This window comes from Microcaecilia unicolor, chromosome 3, assembly GCF_901765095.1.
Source record: "Microcaecilia unicolor chromosome 3, aMicUni1.1, whole genome shotgun sequence".
Lineage (NCBI taxonomy): Eukaryota > Metazoa > Chordata > Amphibia > Gymnophiona > Siphonopidae > Microcaecilia > Microcaecilia unicolor.
This window is the reverse complement of record NC_044033.1, coordinates 322000029-322024894: the sequence shown is the minus strand read 5'-3', so window position 1 is coordinate 322024894 and position 24866 is coordinate 322000029. Positions and strand designations below refer to the sequence as shown.

At 45.0% G+C, this 24866-nt stretch overlaps 1 protein-coding gene across 1 annotated transcript; it reads left to right on the top strand.

The window, feature by feature from the left end:
- Positions 1-280: 280 nt before the first annotated feature.
- On the top strand, positions 281-24413 carry LOC115464692 (E3 ubiquitin-protein ligase TRIM39-like). The gene is made up of 4 exons (XM_030195050.1): positions 281-311; positions 23697-23837; positions 23922-23926; positions 24015-24413. The coding sequence occupies exons 1-4, from the start codon at positions 281-283 to the stop codon at positions 24411-24413; spliced, it is 576 nt and encodes a 191-aa protein (XP_030050910.1).
- The last annotated feature ends 453 nt before the right edge of the window (positions 24414-24866 follow it).

The window sequence follows — 24866 nt, the reverse complement described above, 5'->3', positions numbered from 1 at the left end:
ACCGAAGTTGCTTGCCTCTCAACGCGAAGCACACCGCAAAAGGAAAACTCCAGCGGTAGGCGATTCTCTCCTTTTGCAAAATTTCCAGGACAGGTTTCATGGCCCGTCTCTGTGCCAGGGTGTAAGTCGAAAGGTCCTGATAGACTGAAACCCGAGCTTCATTATATTCCAACGTGGTCAATTTACGGGAATGTTGCCAGATGCGCTCTTTAAAAGGGTGCAACGCAAAGCGCACTACTATGTCTCGTGGTCGGTTTCCCATAGGTTTTCCCAACGACCGATGCGCTCGCTCAATCAGCAATTCACCCGGGGTAAGTGCTTCTCCCAGGATCCGTTCACAGAGTGCACGAATTATAGTAGGCACATCTTCTCCTCCTCCACTCTCCGGCACCCCGCGAAAGCGCAAATTATTCCGACGACCCCGATTCTCGAGATCGTCGAGTTCAGGGCCGGTCTTAGCAAGTGCGGGGCCCTATGCAGACCAATTTGGTGGGGCCCCACTCTAGCCCCGCCCCACCTAGCTCCGCCCCCACCCTAGCTCCACCCCATTGATAAGATTATTCCATTTTTAGAACTTTTTTTTATTTATGAAATTTCAAATAAAGACAAATGAAGCTAAACTTGTACAAACAAAACTGATTTAAATAATAAGTACAATGCTATCATGAAACTTCCCCTCCCCAGAAATTATTCAGTTCAAGTCCACTACAATTAGTAGTTCCAATTCTCATAACAAAGGAGAATAAAGGAAAAATATTAAGAAAAGATCCAGTACTTTCAAATTCTCCTATTACTCTGTAACCCATCAAACCAGAGAAGCAACTAGCCACATCAGTTACTAAATAGTTTCAACTGATTATGCCTACTTTATATCAGATTTTGCTACTTCATGATTTCCATGCTCAGATTTTAGCTTAGTAATCTTTTCTTCCTGTGATTGCAGTCTAGCTTCCAAATGATTAATTCGAGGTGTCATATCATTAATTACTGGAAGCAGTGTTTTAGCTAAATCTGCTATTGCCATCCAAATTTTTATCAGGAGAAATATCTGCAGATCTATGTGAAAATAACCCAGATATGTTAGAAACAGCCTCTTCCAAGCCAGAAGATCTTACTTGCTGAGCTTCTCCAGCAACTAATGTTGTTGGGCCAAATTCCTCTCAGGGAGGCAGACATTTCCAACCCTTGCACTGTCCACAAGCGTCGTTAGATGAGAGAGACACTTCTCCTGATCTGCCTGCATGGAATCCGATTTCGATTTGGCATAAGTGCACAACTGTTGGCGTCAGCAACGATGGCTCACCTCGCATCCTCACCACCTCCGACCAGGCTCCAGCTTTTCCCGCTCAGCGACTCCCGCCCTCGCGTCCGGAAACAGGAAATACATCAGAAGGCGGGACATTGAGTGGGAAGCTGGAGCCTGGAGGTGAACCGTTGCGCTGCAACTGTCTGTCATCACCGTCGGGGGCGGGGCCGTCACTGCCTGGGCTGGCTCGTTGGCATCGCTCAGTTAGTCGCCGGGGTCCGGGGACTCGGGAGCTGACGGCAGGCTCAGCAGGCCCAAGCCGGGAGTGGGTGCTGTGCCGGTGGTGGCAGGAGCAGAGCCGCTGAGCTGCGGGAATGGGGATCATCTCAGGCGACAAAGGCGAGCAGCGGCGGAGGTCGGAGCAGAGGCACGAGTGAGGCAGAGTTGAGGCGCGCTGCACGGGGCCCCCTTGGGTGTGCCAAGCGGGGCCCCCTTGGGTGAGGGGCCCTATGCGGTCCCCTTGGTTGCCTTAGCCTAAGACTGGCCCTGTTCACATGGACAATACAGCAAAAGGTTATATCACTGCTTTTGGTCCCCTACTTTGACCCATCCAGTTCCTGACCAGGGTTGCACCTGCTTAGCTTCCTGCTTTTGCCATGTGACATACACCTTCACCATGTGGGTGGTCCCACATAGGGAGGGCATAACTTGCCATTTATCTAATATAGATACCTCCACCAGGCATTTGCCTCCAGAGAGGGGGGAGAGAGAGAAAGTGACTGACTCATTCATATATTATCCAATTGGGTTGGGGTCTTTCTCTCTATTGGGCTGTTGAGATAGTTTCATGCCCTCCAATCACTTTCACATGGACAATACAGCAAAAGGTTACATCACTGATTTTTGTCCCCTACTTTGACCCATCCAGTTCCTGACCAGGTTGCACCTGTTTAGCTTCCTGCTTTTGCCATGTGACATACACCTTCACCACGTGGGTGGCCCCACATAGGGAGGGCATAACTTGCCATTTATCTAATCTGGGATACACACCTCCACCAGGCATTTGCCTCCAGAAAGGTGGGAGAGAGAGAAAGAGACTGACCCCATTCATATATTATATATTATCCAATTGGGTTGAGGTCTTTCTCTCTATTGGGCTGTTGAGATAGTTTCATGCCCTCCAATCACTTTCAGATGGACAATACAGCAAAAGGTTACAACACTGATTTTGGTCCCCTACTTTGACCCATCCAGTTCCTGACCAGGGTTGTACCTGCTTAGCTTCCTGCTTTTGCCATGTGACATGCACCTTCACCATGTGGGTGGCCCCACATAGGGAGGGCATAACTTGCCATTTATCTAATATGAGATAGATACCTCCACCAGGCATTTGCCTCCAGAGAGGGGGGAGAGAGAGAAAGTGACTGACCCCATTCATATATTATATATTATCCAATTGGGTTGAGGTCTTTCTCTCTATTGGGCTGTTGAGATAATTTCATGCCCTCCAATCACTTTCACATGGACAATACAGCAAAAGGTTACATCACTGATTTTGGTCCCCTACTTTGACCCATCCAGTTCCTGACCAGGGTTGTACCTGCTTAGCTTCCTGCTTTTGCCATGTGACATGCACCTTCACCATGTGGGTGGCCCCACATGGGAGGGCATAACTTGCCATTTATCTAATATGAGATAGATACCTCCACCAGGCATTTGCCTCCAGAGAGGGGGGAGAGAGAGAAAGTGACTGACCCCATTCATATATTATCCAATTGGGTTGGGGTCTTTCTCTCTATTGGGCTGTTGAGATAATTTCATGCCCTCCAATCACTTTCACATGGACAATACAGCAAAAGGTTACACCACTGATTTTGGTCCCTTACTTTGACACATCCAGTTACCTGACCAGGGTTGCACCTGCTTAGCTTCCTGCTTTTGCCATGTGACATACACCTTCACCACGTGGGTGGCCCCACATAGGGTGGGCATAACTTGCCATTTATCTAATCTGGGATACACACCTCCACCAGGCATTTGCCTCCAGAAAGGTGGGAGAGAGAGAAAGAGACTGACCCCATTCATATATTATCCAATTGGGTTGGGGTCTTTTTCTCTATTGGGCTGTTGAGATAATTTCATGCCCTCTAATCACTTTCACATGGACAATACAGCAAAAGGTTACATCACTGATTTTGGTCCCTTACTTTGACACATCCAGTTACCTGACCAGGGTTGCACCTGCTTAGCTTCCTGCTTTTGCCATGTGACATACACCTTCACCATGTGGGTGGCCCCACATAGGGAGGGCATAACTTGCCATTTATCTAATATAGATACCTCCACCAGGCATTTGCCTCCAGAGAGGGGGGAGAGAGAGAAAGTGACTGACCCCATTCATATATTATATATTATCCAATTGGGTTGGGGTCTTTCTCTCTATTGGGCTGTTGAGATAATTTCATGCCCTCTAATCACTTTCACATGGACAATACAGCAAAAGGTTACATCACTGATTTTGGTCCCTTACTTTGACACATCCAGTTACCTGACCAGGGTTGCACCTGCTTAGCTTTCTGCTTTTGCCATGTGACATACACCTTCACCATGTGGGTGGCCCCACATAGTGAGGGCATAACTTGCCATTTATCTAATATGAGATAGATACCTCCACCAGGCATTTGCCTCCAGAAGGGGGGAGAGAGAGAAAGTGACTGACCCCATTCATATATTATCCAATTGGGTTGGGGTCTTTCTCTCTATTGGGCTGTAGAGATAATTTCATGCCCTCTAATCACTTTCACATGGACAATACAGCAAAAGGTTACATCACTGATTTTGGTCCCTTACTTTGACCATCCAGTTACCTGACCAGGGTTGCACCTGCTTAGCTTCCTGCTTTTGCCATGTGACATACACCTTCACCATGTGGGTGGCCCCACATAGGGTGGGCATAACTTGCCATTTATCTAATCTGGGATACACACCTCCACCAGGCATTTGCCTCCAGAGAGGGGGGAGAGAGAGAAAGTGACTGACCCATTCATATATTATCCAATTGGGTTGGGGTCTTTTTCTCTATTGGGCTGTTGAGATAATTTCATGCCCTCTAATCACTTTCACATGGACAATACAGCAAAAGGTTACATCACTGATTTTGGTCCCTTACTTTGACACATCCAGTTACCTGACCAGGGTTGCACCTGCTTAGCTTCCTGCTTTTGCCATGTGACATGCACCTTCACCATGTGGGTGGCCCCACATAGGGTGGGCATAACTTGCCATTTATCTAATCTGGGATACACACCTCCACCAGGCATTTGCCTCCAGAAAGGTGGGAGAGAGAGAAAGAGACTGACCCCATTCATATATTATATATTATATATTATCCAATTGGGTTGGGGTCTTTTTCTCTATTGGGCTGTTGAGATAATTTCATGCCCTCTAATCACTTTCACATGGACAATACAGCAAAAGGTTACATCACTGATTTTGGTCCCTTACTTTGACACATCCAGTTACCTGACCAGGGTTGCACCTGCTTAGCTTCCTGCTTTTGCCATGTGACATGCACCTTCACCATGTGGGTGGCCCCACATAGGGTGGGCATAACTTGCCATTTATCTAATCTGGGATACACACCTCCACCAGGCATTTGCCTCCAGAAAGGTGGGAGAGAGAGAAAGTGACTGACCCATTCATATATTAGATATTATCCAATTGGGTTGGGGTCTTTGTCTCTATTGGGCTGTTGAGATAGTTTCATGCCCTCCAATCACTTTCAGATGGACAATACAGCAAAAGGTTACACCACTGATTTTGGTCCCCTACTTTGACCCATCCAGTTCCTGACCAGGGTTGCACCTGCTTAGCTTTCTGCTTTTGCCATGTGACATACACCTTCACCATGTGGGTGGTCCCACATAGTGAGGGCATAACTTGCCATTTATCTAATATGAGATAGATACCTCCACCAGGCATTTGCCTCCAGAGAGGGGGGAGAGAGAGAAAGTGACTGACCCCATTCATATATTATATATTATCCAATTGGGTTGGGGTCTTTTTCTCTATTGGGCTGTTGAGATAATTTCATGCCCTCTAATCACTTTCACATGGACAATACAGCAAAAGGTTACATCATTGATTTTGGTCCCTTACTTTGACACATCCAGTTACCTGACCAGGGTTGCACCTGCTTAGCTTCCTGCTTTTGCCATGTGACATACACCTTCACCATGTGGGTGGCCCCACATAGGTTGGGCATAACTTGCCATTTATCTAATCTGGGATACACACCTCCACCAGGCATTTGCCTCCAGAAAGGTGGGAGAGAGAGAAAGAGACTGACCCCATTCATATATTATCCAATTGGGTTGGGGTCTTTCTCTCTATTGGGCTGTTGAGATAATTTCATGCCCTCTAATCACTTTCACATGGACAATACAGCAAAAGGTTACATCACTGATTTTGGTCCCCTACTTTGACCCATCCAGTTCCTGACCAGGGTTGCACCTGCTTAGCTTTCTGCTTTTGCCATGTGACATACACCTTCACCACATGGGTGGCCCCACATAGTGAGGGCATAACTTGCCATTTATCTAATATGAGATAGATACCTCCACCAGGCATTTGCCTCCAGAGAGGGGGGAGAGAGAGAGAAAGTGACTGACCCCATTCATATATTATATATTATCCAATTGGGTTGAGGTCTTTCTCTCTATTGGGCTGTTGAGATAGTTTCATGCCCTCCAATCACTTTCACATGGACAATACAGCAAAAGGTTATATCACTGATTTTGGTCCCCTACTTTGACCCATCCAGTTCCTGACCAGGGTTGCACCTGCTTAGCTTTCTGCTTTTGCCATGTGACATACACCTTCACCATGTGGGTGGCTCCACATAGTGAGGGCATAACTTGCCATTTATCTAATATGAGATAGATACCTCCACCAGGCATTTGCCTCCAGAGAGGGGGGAGAGAGAGAAAGTGACTGACCCCATTCATATATTATATATTATATATTATCCAATTGGGTTGGGGTCTTTTTCTCTATTGGGCTGTTGAGATAATTTCATGCCCTCTAATCACTTTCACATGGACAATACAGCAAAAGGTTACATCACTGATTTTGGTCCCTTACTTTGACACATCCAGTTACCTGACCAGGGTTGCACCTGCTTAGCTTCCTGCTTTTGCCATGTGACATACACCTTCACCATGTGGGTGGCCTCACATAGGGTGGGCATAACTTGCCATTTATCTAATCTGAGATACACACCTCCACCAGGCATTTGCCTCCAGAAAGGTGGGAGAGAGAGAAAGAGACTGACCCCATTCATATATTATCCAATTGGGTTGGGGTCTTTCTCTCTATTGGGCTGTTGAGATAATTTCATGCCCTCTAATCACTTTCACATGGACAATACAGCAAAAGGTTACATCACTGATTTTGGTCCCCTACTTTGACCCATCCAGTTCCTGACCAGGGTTGTACCTGCTTAGGTTCCTGCTTTTGCCATGTGACATGCACCTTCACCATGTGGGTGGCCCCATGTAGGGAGGGCATAACTTGCCATTTATCTAATATAGATACCTCCACCAGGCATTTGCCTCCAGAGAGGGGGGAGAGAGAGAAAGTGACTGACCCATTCATATATTATATATTATCCAATTGGGTTGGGGTCTTTGTCTCTATTGGGCTGTTGAGATAATTTCATGCCCTCTAATCACTTTCAGATGGACAATACAGCAAAAGGTTACACCACTGATTTTGGTCCCCTACTTTGACCCATCCAGTTCCTGACCAGGGTTGCACCTGCTTAGCTTCCTGCTTTTGTCATGTGACATACACCTTCACCACGTGGGTGGCCCCACATAGGGTGGGCATAACTTGCCATTTATCTAATCTGAGATACACACCTCCACCAGGCATTTGCCTCCAGAAAGGTGGGAGAGAGAGAAAGAGACTGACCCCATTCATATATTATCCAATTGGGTTGGGGTCTTTCTCTCTATTGGGCTGTTGAGATAATTTCATGCCCTCTAATCACTTTCACATGGACAATACAGCAAAAGGTTACATCACTGATTTTGGTCCCCTACTTTGACCCATCCAGTTCCTGATCAGGGTTGTACCTGCTTAGCTTCCTGCTTTTGCCATGTGACATACACCTTCACCACATGGGTGGCCCCACATAGGGAGGGCATAACTTGCCATTTATCTAATATAGATACCTCCACCAGGCATTTGCCTCCAGAGAGGGGGGAGAGAGAGAAAGTGACTGACCCCATTCATATATTATATATTATCCAATTGGGTTGGGGTCTTTCTCTCCATTGGGCTGTTGAGATAATTTCATGCCCTCCAATCACTTTCACATGGACAATACAGCAAAAGGTTACATCACTGATTTTGGTCCCCTACTTTGACCCATCCAGTTCCTGACCAGGTTGCACCTGTTTAGCTTCCTGCTTTTGCCATGTGACATACACTTATTTTTCCCGATTTTTTTTCTTTTCCCCTAACGAGAGGTGCAGACTCGCGTTAGGGTTTCCAAGGTAAATGGGGGTCTGAAAGTGTAGTGCATCGCATCGGGTTGACTAATTTGCTCATTTGCATGCCTTTTTCGTTAGCTGCTACTGTGATCGGAAAATGCCTCGGAGAAGCCTTTATTGCATGTCAGGATTTAGTACTCGCTCGCAATTGGCTCGTTTAGTTTAGTGCATCTGGCCCTGAGTGTGAATGCTTGTGTGAGTGAATGCATAGTTCCTTCTTCAGCATAAGGCCTGGAAGATAGGGAATTGTTTATGTATTTCATTTAATTATAGTGCCCAAATATAAATGTAATATGACCCAGTGCTAGGGATTGTCTTCTAATAAGGATAAGGAGGTAGGATTTTTCTCATTTGAGTTCTTAAAGTGTAAGCTGGTAACTCCTGCGGTGGCGTAAACAGTACTGGATGTCGAAAGGGCCCAATGATCAAGAAAGACCGAAGTCTAAGTCAACAGATCACAGCTAAGTGAAATGTCTGCATGTGCCCACAGTGGGACTATTAGGGGTAGGCAGAGAATAGAGTGATTTATTAATTAAAGTCATACCTACCTGAAGAAGTGAAGTCTGGGTCTGGAGAGCCTATAAAACATAGCATTTTCTTGCTAGAGGAAAATAAAATCAAAGAATTAATTAACTAAAAAAATAAAGAAATTGTTATTTGTACTTACTTGATAGGTCCTGGATAAAAGCTGGGGGTACCCCTTTCTTTAATTGAGATGTTTCACTGAAAATTACCTGTAAAACAAATTTGAAAACTGATAAAACAGTGTGTTATGTGTACAATTCAAACTTTTGACTAATACAGCACACGTTTTGAAACAAAATTGGTGTCTGACTCGTTCTGGTTAATCCTATAAATTTAGTTTATATTTCCTGCACTTGATTCAGACCAGGTGTACGTGGCTACTGACTCTGAACCTCCTCACTGAACAGGAACAAGCCTGAGTTAATTGGTCACGACTACAGGGTAAAATAGAGCTTGTGTACTCTTCAGAGGGGGGGTCATTACTATGTAAATACTATAGTGTGACTGGGGGGTTCATTGCTATTTAAATGCCATAGTGCGACTTGCGGTGATACACAACAAGTCACGTTATGGCCCAGATAGCACAGTAAAATAAAAGATGGAGTTATTTTAACTCCCAGGAGCATTGGGTTGCAATGCAGCGGTCTGATACTCCAGAGCTCGCACAGCAGGATCCTTCACTCCTAGCTTAAGGTCCCTCCCAGGTTCACTGAACCTACCCCCCCCCCCAACCCCTACCTTAAAGATAGCCCTCGCCTCAGGACCACCAATGATATCAAGGTATCCCTGGGGTGAGAGCTAGCTTTAAGCTGAGGGTTGAAGAGGGGGAAATGGGTTCAGCAAGGCTGCCGGAGCCCACAACATTGGAATTCAGTACCCCCAGCCTTAGAAGAGAATCCTTCTGAAAAGGTTAAAATTGGTCTTAAAACCATATAGTTTCATGGGCCGATGCTTAAAATATAGTGCCGGCTCTAGATCCGTTGGCATTAGTGCAAAATGCTCAGAGGGCTCTAGCACAGGAGACAATGTATGTGCCAAAGATTAGCGCTAACAGCGTGCAAATGTAGTCAAACGGATGTTAATGAGGTCATTTCCTATTCCCTCCCAATGCTCAGACAACAGCGCACAAAACAAAGCCACCCTTACCCCTGAAAACTAATGCCAGCTCAGAGCAGGCATTAGGGTGTTTGAAGAGAGGATTTCTCATGATTCTCTTTAAAATCTGCCTGTGCAAGCCCCCCTAAGTGCTGGTAGTGAAAGACAAATGTGTGCGAGTCAGTGGCGTGGCCACGGGGGCCTGGGCCCCCGTAGATTTGACCCTAGACCCCCCTGCCGACGACCCTCTCGACCCCCCCCCCCCACCATCAACCCGCTGTCGCCTACCTGTGCTGGCAGGGGACCCCAACCCCCGCCAGCCGAGGTCCTCTTCTTCCCGCAAAGGCTTCGTTCTGACTGACTGTGACGTCCTGCACGTTGTACGTGCAGGACGTCAGACTCACAGAAAACAGAATGAAGCCTTCGTTCTGTTTCTGCGAGTCTAGCAGGATGTCACAAACAGTCAGAACGAAGCCTTGCGTGGGAAGAAGAGGACCTCGGCTGGCGGGGGTTGGGGTCCCCCACCAGAAAAAGTAGGCAGCGGCGGGAGGGGGGAGTCAAAGTTGTTGTTGTTGGTGGGTCGGCAATGGCGGCGGGTTGTCGGCAATGGCGGGGGGTCGGCGTCACCGGGGGGGGGGGGCTAAAATGTGCCTCCTCACATTGGGCTCTGGACCCCCCTCCCGCCGAAGTCTGGCTACGCCCCTGACTGCGAGTCAGAGCAAACCCGGAAGTGAAAACACATTGGTGCCTGTTTCCTACACTTAAACATAAGCCTCCCAAGTAAAAAAAAAAAAAACCCAAAACAAAACAAAAAAACGGACGCTAATGTGTGCTTCAGATTTTGGTTTGCCTGGCACAAGAGCTGAGCTTACCATGAAACACTTCTGTGCATGTGCCAAGCACATTGTCCCCCCTTTTGCTTTTACAGTGTGCATATAATTTAAATACCATTTCCTTTGAGCATTGGCGAGCCATTTTTTTTAACTGTTCTGGTGGTATGGGTTCTGCCCTGTTGGGTTTATCGCTGGAGATCTGAGTAGAAGATTTCAGCATATTGTCTACATTGACACCTAGATCTTTTTTTTTTTGAGTGCTGACTTCTAAGGTGGACCCCAGCATTAGGTAACTATGATTTGGATTATTCTTCCCAATAGTTTATTAGGACTTATTAGACTGTCCTATCTGCCAAGATGTGCATCACTTTGTATTTATCCACTTTAAATCTCATCTGTCATTTCGATGCCCACTCTGCCAGTTTCCTAAGGTCTTCCTGCAATTTTTCACAATCCACACGTGTTTTGAGAACTTTGAATAGTTTTGTGTCATCTACAAATTTAATCACCTCACTCATCGTTTCGATTTCCAGATCATGTGTCTGCTGTGGGTGAGATATCTGAGGTGTGAGCTACGGGTTTGTGTATATCAGGGGCACAGGGGTGGTGCAATATGTGGGATTGTGTGGGGTGAGGCTTGTCGGTGTTGGGGATGGCTAGAACAGTGGTGATATATGATGCAGAGACAGAGAGTGTGCATATGTGTGTGTGTGTGTGTGTGTGTGTGTGTGTGTGTGTGTGCAGACTTGCCAAGCCTTTCACTTTTGTGGGTTATCTCCCGCCGGAGAACCAGGACCGCCCAATGAACAGCCTCCCTTTCCAGTGACAGCAGGAAATGCCTTCATATGATGTCATCTCCTGCTGCTGCTGAAGGGGAGGCTACTTCTGGTGCCCCTGGCTGCAAATCAGCATGTGCTGGGGCAGAGCTAAGTGGGCCAGAGCTCTGGGTGGGCCCTAAGTCTTCCGCTTGAAAGGTTGGCCCCCTTGGCAGCTCTGGTGTGTGTAAGGCACCAAAGAAAGAAGTGTTGGTTGCACAGTAAGGGTGTGGGTTGGGCCTGGTCTGAGAGGATTCTGAGGTGGTAGGCCCCACCTATGTCCCACTCCTAAGCATGTTCTGCTCCTCTGTACACTTTGTCATATTTATTCACTATAGGCTCACTTTACTAAGCTGCAGTAAGCACTAGTGTATACTAACTGTTGCTTAAAAGGTCTTACTGTGGGACGCGCTGAGACGTCCTTCAGTAAAAGCCCAATGTGTCCACTCAAACCATGTGCTAAAATTTTTTTTCTTCATTTTTCCTTGAGGGAGTGTTTCTGGGAGGAGAGCAGGCATGACAGCATGAATCAGCACAGCCACATTACTGCATGCTAACTGATTAGTGTGGGATTAGCACGTGAGCCTTTACTGCCTACCTAATAGGTGGTGGCAAGTGCTCACATGCTAATTTTTGGTAATGGCTGTGCACTAATGACAACATTAGTGCATGGCCGTTAATTTGGTTCCTCTTTCCCACATGCATCACTTTGGACAATCTATGTGTATGTGTACATCTAGTAGAGATATAGAAATAATAGTTACAACCTAGGGCAATGGTTCCCAAACCTGTTCCTGGACCCCAAACAGTCAGGTTTTTAGGATATCCACAATAAATATTCATGAGAGAGATTTGCATGCAGACCAAGATCAATGAAATGCTGTGCAGGTTTATGAATTCAAGACACCCGACATGGCCACGTTTCACCCTCAGGCTGCATCAGGGGCAGAAACTAACAAGCAAACAAATAGCACTATTAAAAACATCAAAATCATTAATAAACACTTATGTATAAAGCATATCATTAAAATACAATACACAAATTTTTACACCATGCTTGTAAATCATATAAGAAATAAGAAGTACCAAAGTAAAAATACACAACAAAACTAAAACAAAAATTAAAAGCAAAAGTGACAAACCTCATATAATGAAATACACCCCCCCCCTGTAAAAATAATAATATAATAATAATATATAAATATCCTATATAATAAAACACACCTCCAACATTCTGAAGCTGACTGCATGGCTGAGGCATTCCTGCTCTCTGTATCCATCTCCTGAATTGACATCACGTACTTCCGGGTTCGTCACAAGCAGAAGTGACCAACCACACGAGGTTTCTCGGCTTCAGAATGTTGGAGGTGCATTCTATTAAATAGGATTGGTCAGTTCCGTGAAGCACAGCCAGAGCTCAGTGTCCTGCACAGTAACACTCAGACACCAGAGAGAGGGGGGGGGGGGGGCAGACACCAGGGGGGGGGGAGGTATCTCTGTCACACACACACACACTCACACACTCTCTCTCTCACAGTCAATGTCTTTCTCTCACACTCACACACTCTATGTTTCACACTGTATCACATTCGCTCTTATGTGTCACACAGTCACTCACACACTCTCTTGGTCTCATACACTCAGTCTCACAGAGTCTGTGTCTCACACACACACTCTCTCTCGCACACACTGTATCTGTGTGAAACACACTCTCTCTCTCTCACACTGTGTCTCACATACGCACTTGCACACACTCTCATTCTCACACACACACTCTCTCACAGACACACTCGCACCCACTCACTCTCTCTCTCTCTCACAAACACACACTCGCACATTCACTCTCTCTCTCTCTCTCTCACACACAGTCACTCTCACATACACTCTCTCAAACATACACACTCCGAGGAAAAACTTGCTAGCGCCGTTTCATTTGTGTCAGGAACGGGCCTTTACTAGTATATATAATATTCTATATTCTATTCTATTTCTCCACCAATTAAATATAAGGTAATATGATAAGAATATGTAAGAAAAGGGGGAATTAAATACTATATTTGTTGAATTACATTAACCTGCACTTGTAAGGTTTAAGGACATGTGCTCAGAACATAAAGACCATATATTTAACTTTTAAATATTTATTTACAATACAGGTAATGTAATAATGTTACGAGAGAGAGGCAGTTTTTAGGAATCTTTCACAAGGGAAATGTGCTTTTCAAGATTAAAAAGTCTGAATTATAAATTAGGCTGGATAATGGTAACTCACTTTGATGGAGGCTGCTGGTTGGAGTGATGAAGGAGATCCTTGCTAGAAAAGAAGTCTTTTTGTTGCAGAGTTGTTGCTGGAGCCTGGAGAAAGTCTTGTCAGGGATGTGTGTGTAGTCTAGCAAGGGCAGGCTCAGTGAAGATCCAGATCAGGAAGCAGACAAAGAGAGCAGGACCAGAGCGCAAGAGAGAAGAGAGAACTGAACATGTTCCAGGCTTTTTATAATATCTTGTTAGGCCATAGGCTGAAAACAGGTGGGGTGTACTCGATCCAATGAACACTCAGGGATAGTTGAAAACTGGTTTCATCTAGTTTTGAGATGGAGCATGGTAACTGGTCACATGTTTAATGACATCATAAGACTTTCTGTCTGGACATCTGCTGGTAGATACACATCCAGAAGGCATCTGACAGGATTAAAAGAGTCTTTGTCTGAGAGTAAGTGGGCTTCTTTTGTCAGATTAGATAGGTAGATGGGCTTTTCAGTCTGAGGGATTGTCTGAGAATAGGTAGGCTTTTTAGGTTGAGTTTTGCTGTCTTTTGTTATTTCTAGTCTCTGTGATTGTTATCCAGGGGCATAGCCAGACTTCGGCGGGAGAGCCCAAGGTGAGGGGGCACATTTTAGTCCCCCGGCGCCTCCGACCCCCTCGCCATTTTTAACCCCCCCGCCTGCCATTTTTTAACCTTCCCGCCGCCATCACCACCTATGACCCCCCCCAGCGCCAACCCTTTCGTCCCCCTCTTCCCATCGCCGCCAACCCTCCCCCGCCATCATCATCGGGTACCTTTGCTGGCAAGGGTCCCCAACCCCCGCCAGCAGAAGTCCTCTTCTCCAGCGCAGCCGCATTGCTGATCTGCAAGGGCAGGCTTCTGTTTCTGTGAGTCTGATGTCCTGCACGGCGGGGAAGGGTTGGCGGCGGGAGGGGGGTGCCAGGGCCAAATCTATGGGGGCCCATGCCCCATGGCCCCATATAGCTATGCCCCTGTTGCTGTCCATCTTTAGAGTTTTGTTCTTTGGAGATGTGTTGATGGGCTTAGGTATCCACCCAGCTAGTTTTTGTTATCAGTAGTTTCCAGGAGGAAGGGGGAAGATGAATGTAAAGTCTTTGCATCTGTATATATTTTATATATACATTTGTATCTGATCCAGCAAAATCAATAACTCTGACAATTACACTCATATCATGCTACACCCCCATTTACTAAGCCATACTAGCGGCTGCCACAGCTTATTGAAAGTGAATGGGCTGTGTTAGCATTAACACACCGACAGCGGCTAGCATGGCTTAGTAACCCTCAGCTCTAACCCTCGTCGTCTCTTTGCCACCCTTAACTCCCTCCTCAAAGTCCCCTCCGCTCCCACCCCCCCTCACTCCTCAATCACTGGCTGACTACTTCCGCGACAAGGTGCAGAAGATCAACCTCGAATTCACCACCAAACCATCTCCTCCTCTTCACCCTATAGCCCACTCCCTCAACCAACCAACCCATGCCTCCTTCTCCTCTTTTCCTGATATCACCGAAGAGGAAACCGCCCATCTTCTTTCCTCCTCGAAATGCACCACCTGTTCCTCAGACCCCACCCCCACCAACTTACTTAACATCATCTCTCCTACTGTCACTCCCTCCATCTGTCATATCCTCAACCTCTCTCTCTCCACTGCAACTGTCCCTGACAACTTCAAGCATGCTGTAGTCACACCTCTGCTCAAAAAACCATCACTTGACCCTACCTGTCCCTCCAACTACCGCCCCATTTCCCTCCTACCCTTTCTCTCCAAGATACTTGAACGCGCCGTTCACAGCCGTTGCCTTGATTTTCTCTCCTCTCATGCCATCCTCGATCCGCTTCAATCCGGCTTTCGCCCCCTACACTCGACTGAAACGGCACTATCTAATGTCTGCAATGATGTGTTCCTTGCCAAATCCAAAGGTCACTACTCCATCCTTATCCTCCTTGACCTATCTGCCGCTTTTGACACTGTCAATCACAATTTACTTCTTGACACACTGTCCTCATTTGGGTTCCAGGGCTCTGTCCTCTCTTGGTTTTCCTCTTATCTCTCCCACCATACCTTCAGAGTACACTCTCATGGCTCTTCCTACACTCCCATCCCACTCTCTGTTGGAGTTCCTCAAGGATCTGTCCTTGGACCCCTTCTTTTTTCAATCTATACCTCTTCCCTGGGCTCGCTGATCTCATCTCATGGTTTCCAGTATCATCTTTATGCTGATGACACCCAGCTTTACCTCTCCACACCAGATATCACTGCGGAAACCCAGGCCAAAGTATCGGCCTGCTTGTCCGACATTGCTGCCTGGATGTCCAACCGCCACCTGAAGCTGAACATGGCCAAGACCGAGCTTATTGTCTTCCCACCCAAACCCACTTCTCCTCTCCCTCCACTCTCTATCTCAGTTGACAACACCCTCATCATTCCTGTCTCATCTGCCCGCAACCTTGGAGTCATCTTTGACTCCTCCCTCTCCTTCTCTGCGCATATCCAGCAGATAGCCAAGACCTGTCGCTTCTTCCTCTACAACATTAGCAAAATTCGCCCTTTCCTCTCTGAGCACACCACCCAAACTCTCATCCACTCTCTCATTACCTCTCGCCTTGACTACTGCAACCTACTCCTCACTGGCCTCCCACTTTGCCACCTATCCCCCCTTCAGTCCGTTCAGAACTCTGCTGCACGTCTTATCTTCCGCCTGGACCATTATACTCACATCACCCCTCTCCTCAAATCACTTCACTGGCTTCCGATCAGGTACCGCATACAGTTCAAGCTTCTCCTTCTAACCTACAAATGCACTCGATCTGCTGCCCCTCCTTACCTCTCTACCCTCATCTCCCCTTACGTTCCTACCTGTAACCTCCGCTCTCAAGACAAATCCCTCCTTTCAGTACCCTTCTCCACCACCGCCAACTCCAGGCTCCGCCCTTTCTGCCTCGCCTCACCCCATGCCTGGAATAAACTCCCTGAGCCCATACGCCAGGCCCCCTCTCTGCCCATCTTCAAATCCTTGCTCAAAGCCCATCTCTTCAATGTCGCCTTTGGCACCTAACCACTATTCAAGAAATCTAGACTGCCCCAACTTGTCATTTCGTCCTTTAGATTGTAAGCTCATTTGAGCAGGGACTGTCCTTTTTGTTAAACTGTACAGCGCTGCGTAAACCTAGTAGCGCTATAGAAATGTCAAGTAGTAGTAGTAGTAGTAGTAAACAGGGGGGATAGTGTGTGCCAATCTTACAGTGCATATATTAATGCTAAAACCATTTACAAGGTAGTGTCAATATGCGCCAAAAGGGACCACATACCTAGAGGGGATACAGCACTAACATTCTCCTAATAGCTATAACTTGTCCAAAACCTGAAGTAAACATATATCTTATGTCATCAAAATTGAAAAGATCAACACTGAAACAGTACTTTTAGACACACACTCTCTTGAATGTCATCAATGATCCAGGGTACTTACAGAACAGCACTTCTTTCTCACAGAGGGAGCAGAATCACCACATGTTACATAAGTAAGTACATAAGTAATGCCATACTGGGAAAAGACCAAGGGTCCATCGAGCCCAGCATCTTGTCCATGACAGCGGCCAATCCAGGCCAAGGGCACCTGGCAAGCTTCCCAAACGTACAAACATTCTATACATGTTATTCCTTGGATTTTGGATGTTCAACAGCATTGAATCTACTGCCTGCACTGTCATACCTCTTATACAGGGCAAAGGTCAAACTAATACCTTTACCTAAAAAAGCCTTCAAAACATATTAAAAAATATATAAAAATATTGAGCAGAATATTATAAAAACAGGAACAATCACCTGAAAAATGTTTGTAAATGTGTAAAATGCACTGAAAAATACATTATGAATGTTAAAAAAATGTGGGAAAATGGAAAAAAATTATCTTTCAAAAAAATAAAACGTGCAAATCTGAGGGTGGATATATATAGAGGGGCATAATCGAACGGGGACGACCATCTCTAAGGGTGCCCATCTCTAAGTACGTCCCGGCGAAGATGCGGGGAAACCCGTATTATCGAAACAAGATGGGCGTCCATCTTTCGTTTCGAAAATACTTTCGGGACGCCCAAATCCCAACATTTAGGTCAACCTTAGAGATGGCCGTCCCCGGTTTTCGGCAATAATGGAAACCAAGGACGCCCATCTCAGAAATGACCAAATCCAAGCCATTTGGTCATGGGAGGAGCCAGCATTCGTAGTCAACTCACATGCCAGGACACCAACCGGGCACCCTAGGGGGCACTGCACTGGACTTCACAAATTGCTCCCAGGTGCATAGCTCCCTTACCTTGGGTGCTGAGCCCCCCAACCCCCGCCCCCAAAACCACTCCTGCAACTGTACACTACCATAGCCCTAAGGGGTGAAGGGGGGCACCTACATATGGGTACAATGGGTTTCAGGTGGGTTTTGAAGGGCTCCCATTTACCACCACAATTGTAAAAGGTAGCGGGGGGGGGGGGAGGGGGGGATGGGCCTGGGTCCACCTGGCTGAAGTGTACTGCACCCACTAAAACTGCTCCACGGACCTGCATACTGCTGTCATGGAGCTGGGTATGACATTTGACGCTGACAAAAACATTTTTTAAAGTTTTTTTTAGGGTGGGAGAGGGTTGGTGACCACTGGGGGAGTAAGGGGAGGTCATCCCCGATTCCCTCCGGTGGTCATCTGGTCAGTTTGGGCATCTTTTTGAGGCTCGGTCGTGAAACAAAATGGACCAAGTAAAGTCGGCCAAGTGCTCATCAGGGACGCCCTTCTTTTTTCCATTATCGGTCGAGGACGCCCATCTGTTAAGCACACCCCAGTCCCACCTTTGCAACACCTCCAACATGCCCAAAGGAACTTTGGTCATCCCTGCGATGGAAAGCAGTTGAGGGCGCCGAAAATCGGCTTTTGATTATGCTGATTTGGGCGACCCTGAGAGAAGGACGCCCATCTCCCGATTTGTGTCGAAAGATGGGCGCCCTTCTCTTTCGAAAATAAGCCTGATAATGACATAGTAAATGACAGCAGATAAAGACCTGTACGGTCCATCCAGTCTGCATACTGCAAAATGTCCCCCTCCTTCTGGATGTTTTGCGAGGACGTCCTCAATAAAACTTGGACGTCCCTTTTGATTATGCCCCTCCATGTGTAACAGTGAATTTAAGTTCATCACACTTATGCTCTCTTTCACACATGTGCTCCACTAATGGTTTTTCTAAAACCTTTCTTTTAATGGCACTATGGTGCTCAATAATCTGTTTGTTCAAAGGTCTAATTGTTTTCACTATATATAGCAATGTACAGGGCAGGGGCACATGACCGTCTCAAAAATGTAATTATACAAAACACTAACCTCCCTGTTTACTAAGCCGCACTAGTGGCCTGCTGCCCAGCAATGCCGACACAGCCCATTGAAAGTGAATGGGCTTTGTCGGCAGTGCACAGCAGCCACTAGTGCGGTTTAGTAAACAGAGGGGTATGAAATCACACTGAATAAATGCTTTAAAAAAGCGTTAAAAATCAATTCATTGCAGCAGCCATTTTATGCATGCCAGGGAATGCAAAAAACATCATAGGTCAAAGGGTAGCTAAGAATCTAAGGACCCTGTTTACTAAGCAGCGTTATAGGCGCGTTAACATTTTTAACGTGTGTTAACTATGTATGTGCCTACATATCCCTATAGGCGCCTACATGGTAAGTGTAGGTGCACTAAAAACACTTAACGCACCTTGGTAAACAGGGGTTCTTTTACAAAGACACACTAGCATTTTTAGTGCATGCTAATGATTAGTGTGTGCTAAACATTAGAGATGGCCATAGGAATATATGTCCCAAACATTTGTATCAAAAGCAGGATTTAGCAACATACCATCTGGTGCATGGGGAAAATCAGATTAGCTGCTTCTCACAACCATATGAACAATATTGTTCTCTCGCACAGGCGAAATGGTGTGGAGCAAATCCTCATATAATCCCCTTACTTCTTTATCAATGTTCTTACATCTTTTGTATATCAAAAACTGTGCAAATTCATATGAATAATTATATGCATTATTTCCAAACATTCACTTATCTGTAAAAGGCAGCAATTTAACAGTAACAGGGAACCCCCGCCGACATGGCCAAGTTTCGCATAGTGCTTTATCAAGGAAGAGGCTCTCTGCAACATAAACCATATAAACATTACTATTTGCACTTAACAAAAACAGCCATCCGCTTTCTCACATTAAAATAACATCATTACCGTTTCATCCTGCATATAACCCTGTCTAACAGAAAATGGCCGCGGCGTTTCTACGCGAACCTTGCTTATAAATGAGCTACAGCTGATCAGAAAAAGAGCTATGCGATTGGATCATCAGTCCCAACCAAACAACCAATGAGACAGCAGCCCATACAATTACATCATCGACCACCAATCAATTTCCGAATTAAGCCCGTCAGGAACTAAAGTTTGTAACTTGAATATCCATTTCTGCTCCCTAAAGTTTAAAAGTTGAGCAGTATTACCACCCTCCCATCCCATACTAATGTGATCGATTATCCTCCATCTAAGGTCAGAGAGTAAATGCCCTTTGATATACAAAAGATGTAAGAACATTGATAAAGAAGTAAGGGGATTATATGAGGATTTGCTCCACACCATTTCGCCTGTGCGAGAGAACAATATTGTTCATATGGTTGTGAGAAGCAGCTAATCTGATTTTCCCCATGCACCAGATGGTATGTTGCTAAATCCTGCTTTTGATACAAATGTTTGGGACATTAACTATTTGCTTTGATTACTAGTCCCCACAGTGTGCTGTTTGGGTGATATTTCATTTAAGAGCATAGGAATATATGGGCATCTCTAGCGTTTACCTCATGCTTATTTTTAGTATGTGCTAAAAATGTTAGTGCACCTTTGTAAAAGGCCCATTTAGTGCTGAAATGTATATTTTCCTTAACAACTGTTAAAATCGTTTAAATATAATCTAAAAAATAATCACAAATAAATATATTTAGTGTAATACATAAAATTCAGGAATGAATATATAAATTAAATGCAAAATGTTAATCTATGAAAGAAACTTTTAAATGCTATCCTAAAAATAAATTAACTCATAGGTAATAAAGTAAAAAAAAAAAAACACAAGTAAATACAGTTAAAAACATATTGTAAGTCACATCTCAAAACAAAAAAAAGGTCCCCCACCCCCATTCCAGTAAACATTTTGGGCCCTGTTTACTAAGCCACGTTAGAGGCACACTCGCATTTTTAGCACATGCTAAACAATAGTGCGTGCTAATCATGTAGGTGCCCATAGTATTCCTATGGGTATCTACACAGTTAGCGCATGTTAATTTTTAGTAAACAGGGTTTTTTGATATTTGTGTCACCTCAATTTGATGTTTATTACTCAGAACATTTTTTCCACCCTCTAAGTTGATGTACTTGTAATTTATGTGCACATACCATGTTCACAGTAATCCCATTAATTTTTCCTTTCTAATTGCTATAATTTTAATCCATCATGCACACACACCTTAGCCTTTTAAAACATTTATCTATTTTTGGAGATGAGACTTTTTTTTTTTTCAAGCCTCCTTTCATGGGTTGCTCGAGCTGTGAGAATCATTCATGCTTCAGATTATATCCTCCCTCATTAGCCAGTCAAAAATAAATGTTAACAGCATTTTTGTGATTTTCAGAATTATTCTTAATATTGCTTCCAAAATGTGTTTGTTAGGGAACATTGCTACTGTGGAAAAGGTCCAGTAGGGGACCAAAGAAAAGTGGAAAATTTGTGTCAGTGGGGTATAGTAGGAAACCATGGAAAAATGGAGTGTTTGTATCGGTCATAAAAAGAAGAATTATTACATTCTTCTCTTGATGAGAGCTGCAACCTTGGAGGGAACACGCTGTGAATATTATCTGTTATCTGTAATTGCTGAACCAGAATGCACCGTACAGGACCTTGAGAAACAAGGCATAAGGGAGGAAATGAGTATGTAGTCTAGCCAAAGAAGATAAAGTGGGCTGTAAATGTTGCAAGCAATATGTGAAAAAGAGAAAAGCATATTGTTCACCAACTGCCTCTTTTACCAAACCTCACTAGCGATTCTCGCCTGGCAATGCCAACAAAACCCATTCACTTAGCTTTGGTGGAACAAAATGGAGTGGAACAATATAAAAGAATTAAGAGATACTGTTCATAAGCTTGAAAAATAAATGTAACAAGGGTGCACGGATGCACAGTCTGATTCAGAGGTGCCATCAGCAGTGGCGTAGCTACGTGGGGCCTGAGGGAGCCTGGGCCCCATAGATTTGGCCCTGGCCCCCCTGCCGACGATCCCCTTGAACCCCCCTCCCGCCACCAACCCTCCCCCGCCGTCGCCGCCCGCCCCGCTGCCGCATCAGATACCTTTTTGCTGGCGGGGGTCCCCGAACCCCGCCAGCCGAAGAGAGTGTTCTTCAGCGCCGGAGTAGCGCCTTCGTTCAGCGAAGTTCCTGGTATGATCAGCTGTTTCTGACACCTTACATCTTATGTAGCTTGTGAGTGAGTGAGCTAATTAGTATTTTTATTTCTTTAACTGGCTCAGTGGAGGAGACCCATAGGATAAATTAAAGATCTATTAAGCAATAAGCTTGTGAATGAATGATTGCTAGTATATTGAATACTGCCAATGAAGATTAGAAGTGGGAATGTGAAAAGCCAGTGAGAAGTGTCTGCTCATGTTTATTCAATTGATTTTATTTGTAATTGTGTTATGCTATGTTGTATGTTTGTTTTGTTTTTTATATTATGAACATAATTTTGTGAATGCAGAAAAAACACAATGTCTCATCCTGTCCTCACAATATAATACAAACAAACCCAATACCATAAACACCCTGGATTACACCCTCCCGGTCTCAGCCAGCTTAAAAATTTTGGGAGTCACAATTGACTGAAATCTCACACTTGAAGATCATGCGAAAAATACAACAACAAAAATGTTCTACTCAATGTGGAAACTTAAAAGAATCAAACCTTTCTTCCCAAGTATTCCGCAGCCTAGTACAATCAATGGTGTTAAGCCACCTAGACTACTGCAATGCCATTTATGCTGGATGTAAAGAACAAATCATTAAGAAGCTTCAAACCGCTCAAAATACAGCAGCCAGACTCATATTTGGGAAAGCGAAATATGAAAGCGCCAAACCCCTAAGAGAGAAACTACACTGGCTTCCACTAAAAGAATGAATTGCGTTCAAAGTCTGCACCCTGGTCCACAAAATCGTTCACTACTACTGCTTAACATTTCTAAAGCGCTACTAGGGTTATGCAGCGCTGTACAATTTAACAAAGAAGGATATTCCCTGCTCAAAGGAGCTTACAATCTAAAGGACGAAATGTCAAGTTGGGGCAGACTAGATTCCCTGAGTAGAGGTAGAGTGGTTATGTGCCGAAGGCGACATTGAAGAGGTGGGCTTTGAGTAAGGATTTGAAGATGGGGAGGGAGGGGGCTTGGCGTATGTGCTCAGGGAGTTTATTCCACGCATAGGGTGAGGCGAGGCAGAAAGGGCGGAGCCTGGAGTTGGCGGTGGTGGAAGCCCCGAACTATATGTCAGACCTTATAGACCTGCCTACCAGCACGCACATTCCTCAATCTCCATTACCCTAACTGTAAAGGGCTAAAATATAAATCCACATACGCAACCAGTTTCTCATACATCTGCATGCAGCTGTGGAACGCACTACCAAAGACCATAAAGATAACGTAAGACCTAACCATCTTCCGAAGACTATTGAAAACAGATCTGTTCAAGAAGGCATACCATAAACATACATCTTAAACACTAAATATTGACACTTTACACGACATAGACATAACTGGAATCTTATCACTTGACTGAATAACCTCTTTGCCATTAATAAATAAGCATTACCACTTCAAACTTTATGTCGAATATGGTCTCTCCATAGCCGATGACCTAAAGTATGACACAACCCAATTTCTTACTCAGGAACTTTCATGTATTACCATAATTTATTCTCCCTTACCATGTATATGCACACAATATATATCCATATCATGATCTGTTCCACTTATGTTATGCTACATGTATGTTACCATGTATGTATGCAACTTAATGCATTACCACTTGTAATTCTGTTATCCGGAAATGGCAACCGCCATTACGGCAAATGTAAGCCACATTGAGCCTGCAAATTGGTGGGAAAATGTGGGATACAAATGCTACAAATAAATAAATAAATCTGCTAAGAACTATGGATTAAATGGAATTTAAGTTTTGTAATAAATAAATAAATAAATAATTTTATATATTTCTTCCTTGTAGTGAACGTTACTCTGAATCCTGAAACTTCTCATCCTCAGCTCATCTTGTCTGCGGATAGGAAAAGCGTCAGACACACAGACACAAGACAGAACATGCCAGCCATTCCCCAGAGATTTGAGATATGTGTCTGTGTCCTGGGGTGTGAGAGCCACTGGCGTACCAAGGGGGAGGCGGTAGGTGCGGTCCACCCCGGGTACACGCTGCTGGGGGGGGGGGGTGCTGCAGCGCGCGCCTGTTGGCTCTGACATTTCGCCGGGGGGGGGGGTGCATCGGCGATCCGCCCTGGGTGTCAGCCCACCTAGGAATGCTACTGGTGAGAGCTTCACCTGGGGGAGGCATTACTGGGAGGTAGAGGTGGGAGACAAGACTGAATGGACATTGGGGGTTTGTAAAGACTCTGTCAGACAGAAGGGGCAGATCAGACTATCAACTGAGGATGGATACTGGACAATGAATCTGAGAGATGAAGATAAATACTGGGCCTGGACCACCCCTTTGACCCTGCTCCACCAGTGCATGAAACCCCATGCAGTAGGGATTTTCCTGGACTATGAGGCAGGAAAGGTCTCATTTTACAATGCAGACAATAAATCTCATCTCTTCACCTTCACTGAAACTTTCACTGAAAAACTAAAGCCGTATTTTTCTCCTCGTCTCAATGAAGGGGGTAGAAATGCTGGAGCTCTGAGAATCCGATATGTGCTAGACTGGGAATGAGAGTCAGGCTCTGGGGGGTGATATATAATCAGGATGAGAAGCTACCTGTGAGCTGTGTTGTTCAGGTTCATTATATACAATCTGTGATCTGATTTTTCAGCTTGGACTAATCTTGTAAAGAAAAGGTACTGTTGAATGAAAGTAAAAAAAAAACATTAGCAGTTATTTTAAAATAATTTTGGAGAAGAAAATAAATGGGATTACAGCCTATGAATGTGAGGAGGGGTTACAGTGACATAATATGAGTGACAGACATGGGATTAAAGGCTGTGAATATGAGGATGGGTCTCAGTGACGCAGTGAATGCGATGGAGGTGGGATTAGAGCCTGTGAATATGAAGAGGGGTCTCAGTGATACAGTGAGAGTGACAGAGATGAGATTAGAGCCTCTGAATATGAAGAGGGGTCTCAGTGACACAGTGAGAGTGATAGAATGGGATTAGAGCCTGTGAA

Bases quoted from the DNA above. Each gene is read 5' to 3' on its own strand.
- LOC115464692 (XM_030195050.1), top strand. From the start codon at position 281: ATGCGCTCGCTCAATCAGCAATTCACCCGGG. The intron at 312-23,696 runs GTAAGTGCTTCT...TCTTCCTTGTAG, and splicing joins CAATCAGCAATTCACCCGGG to TGAACGTTACTCTGAATCCT.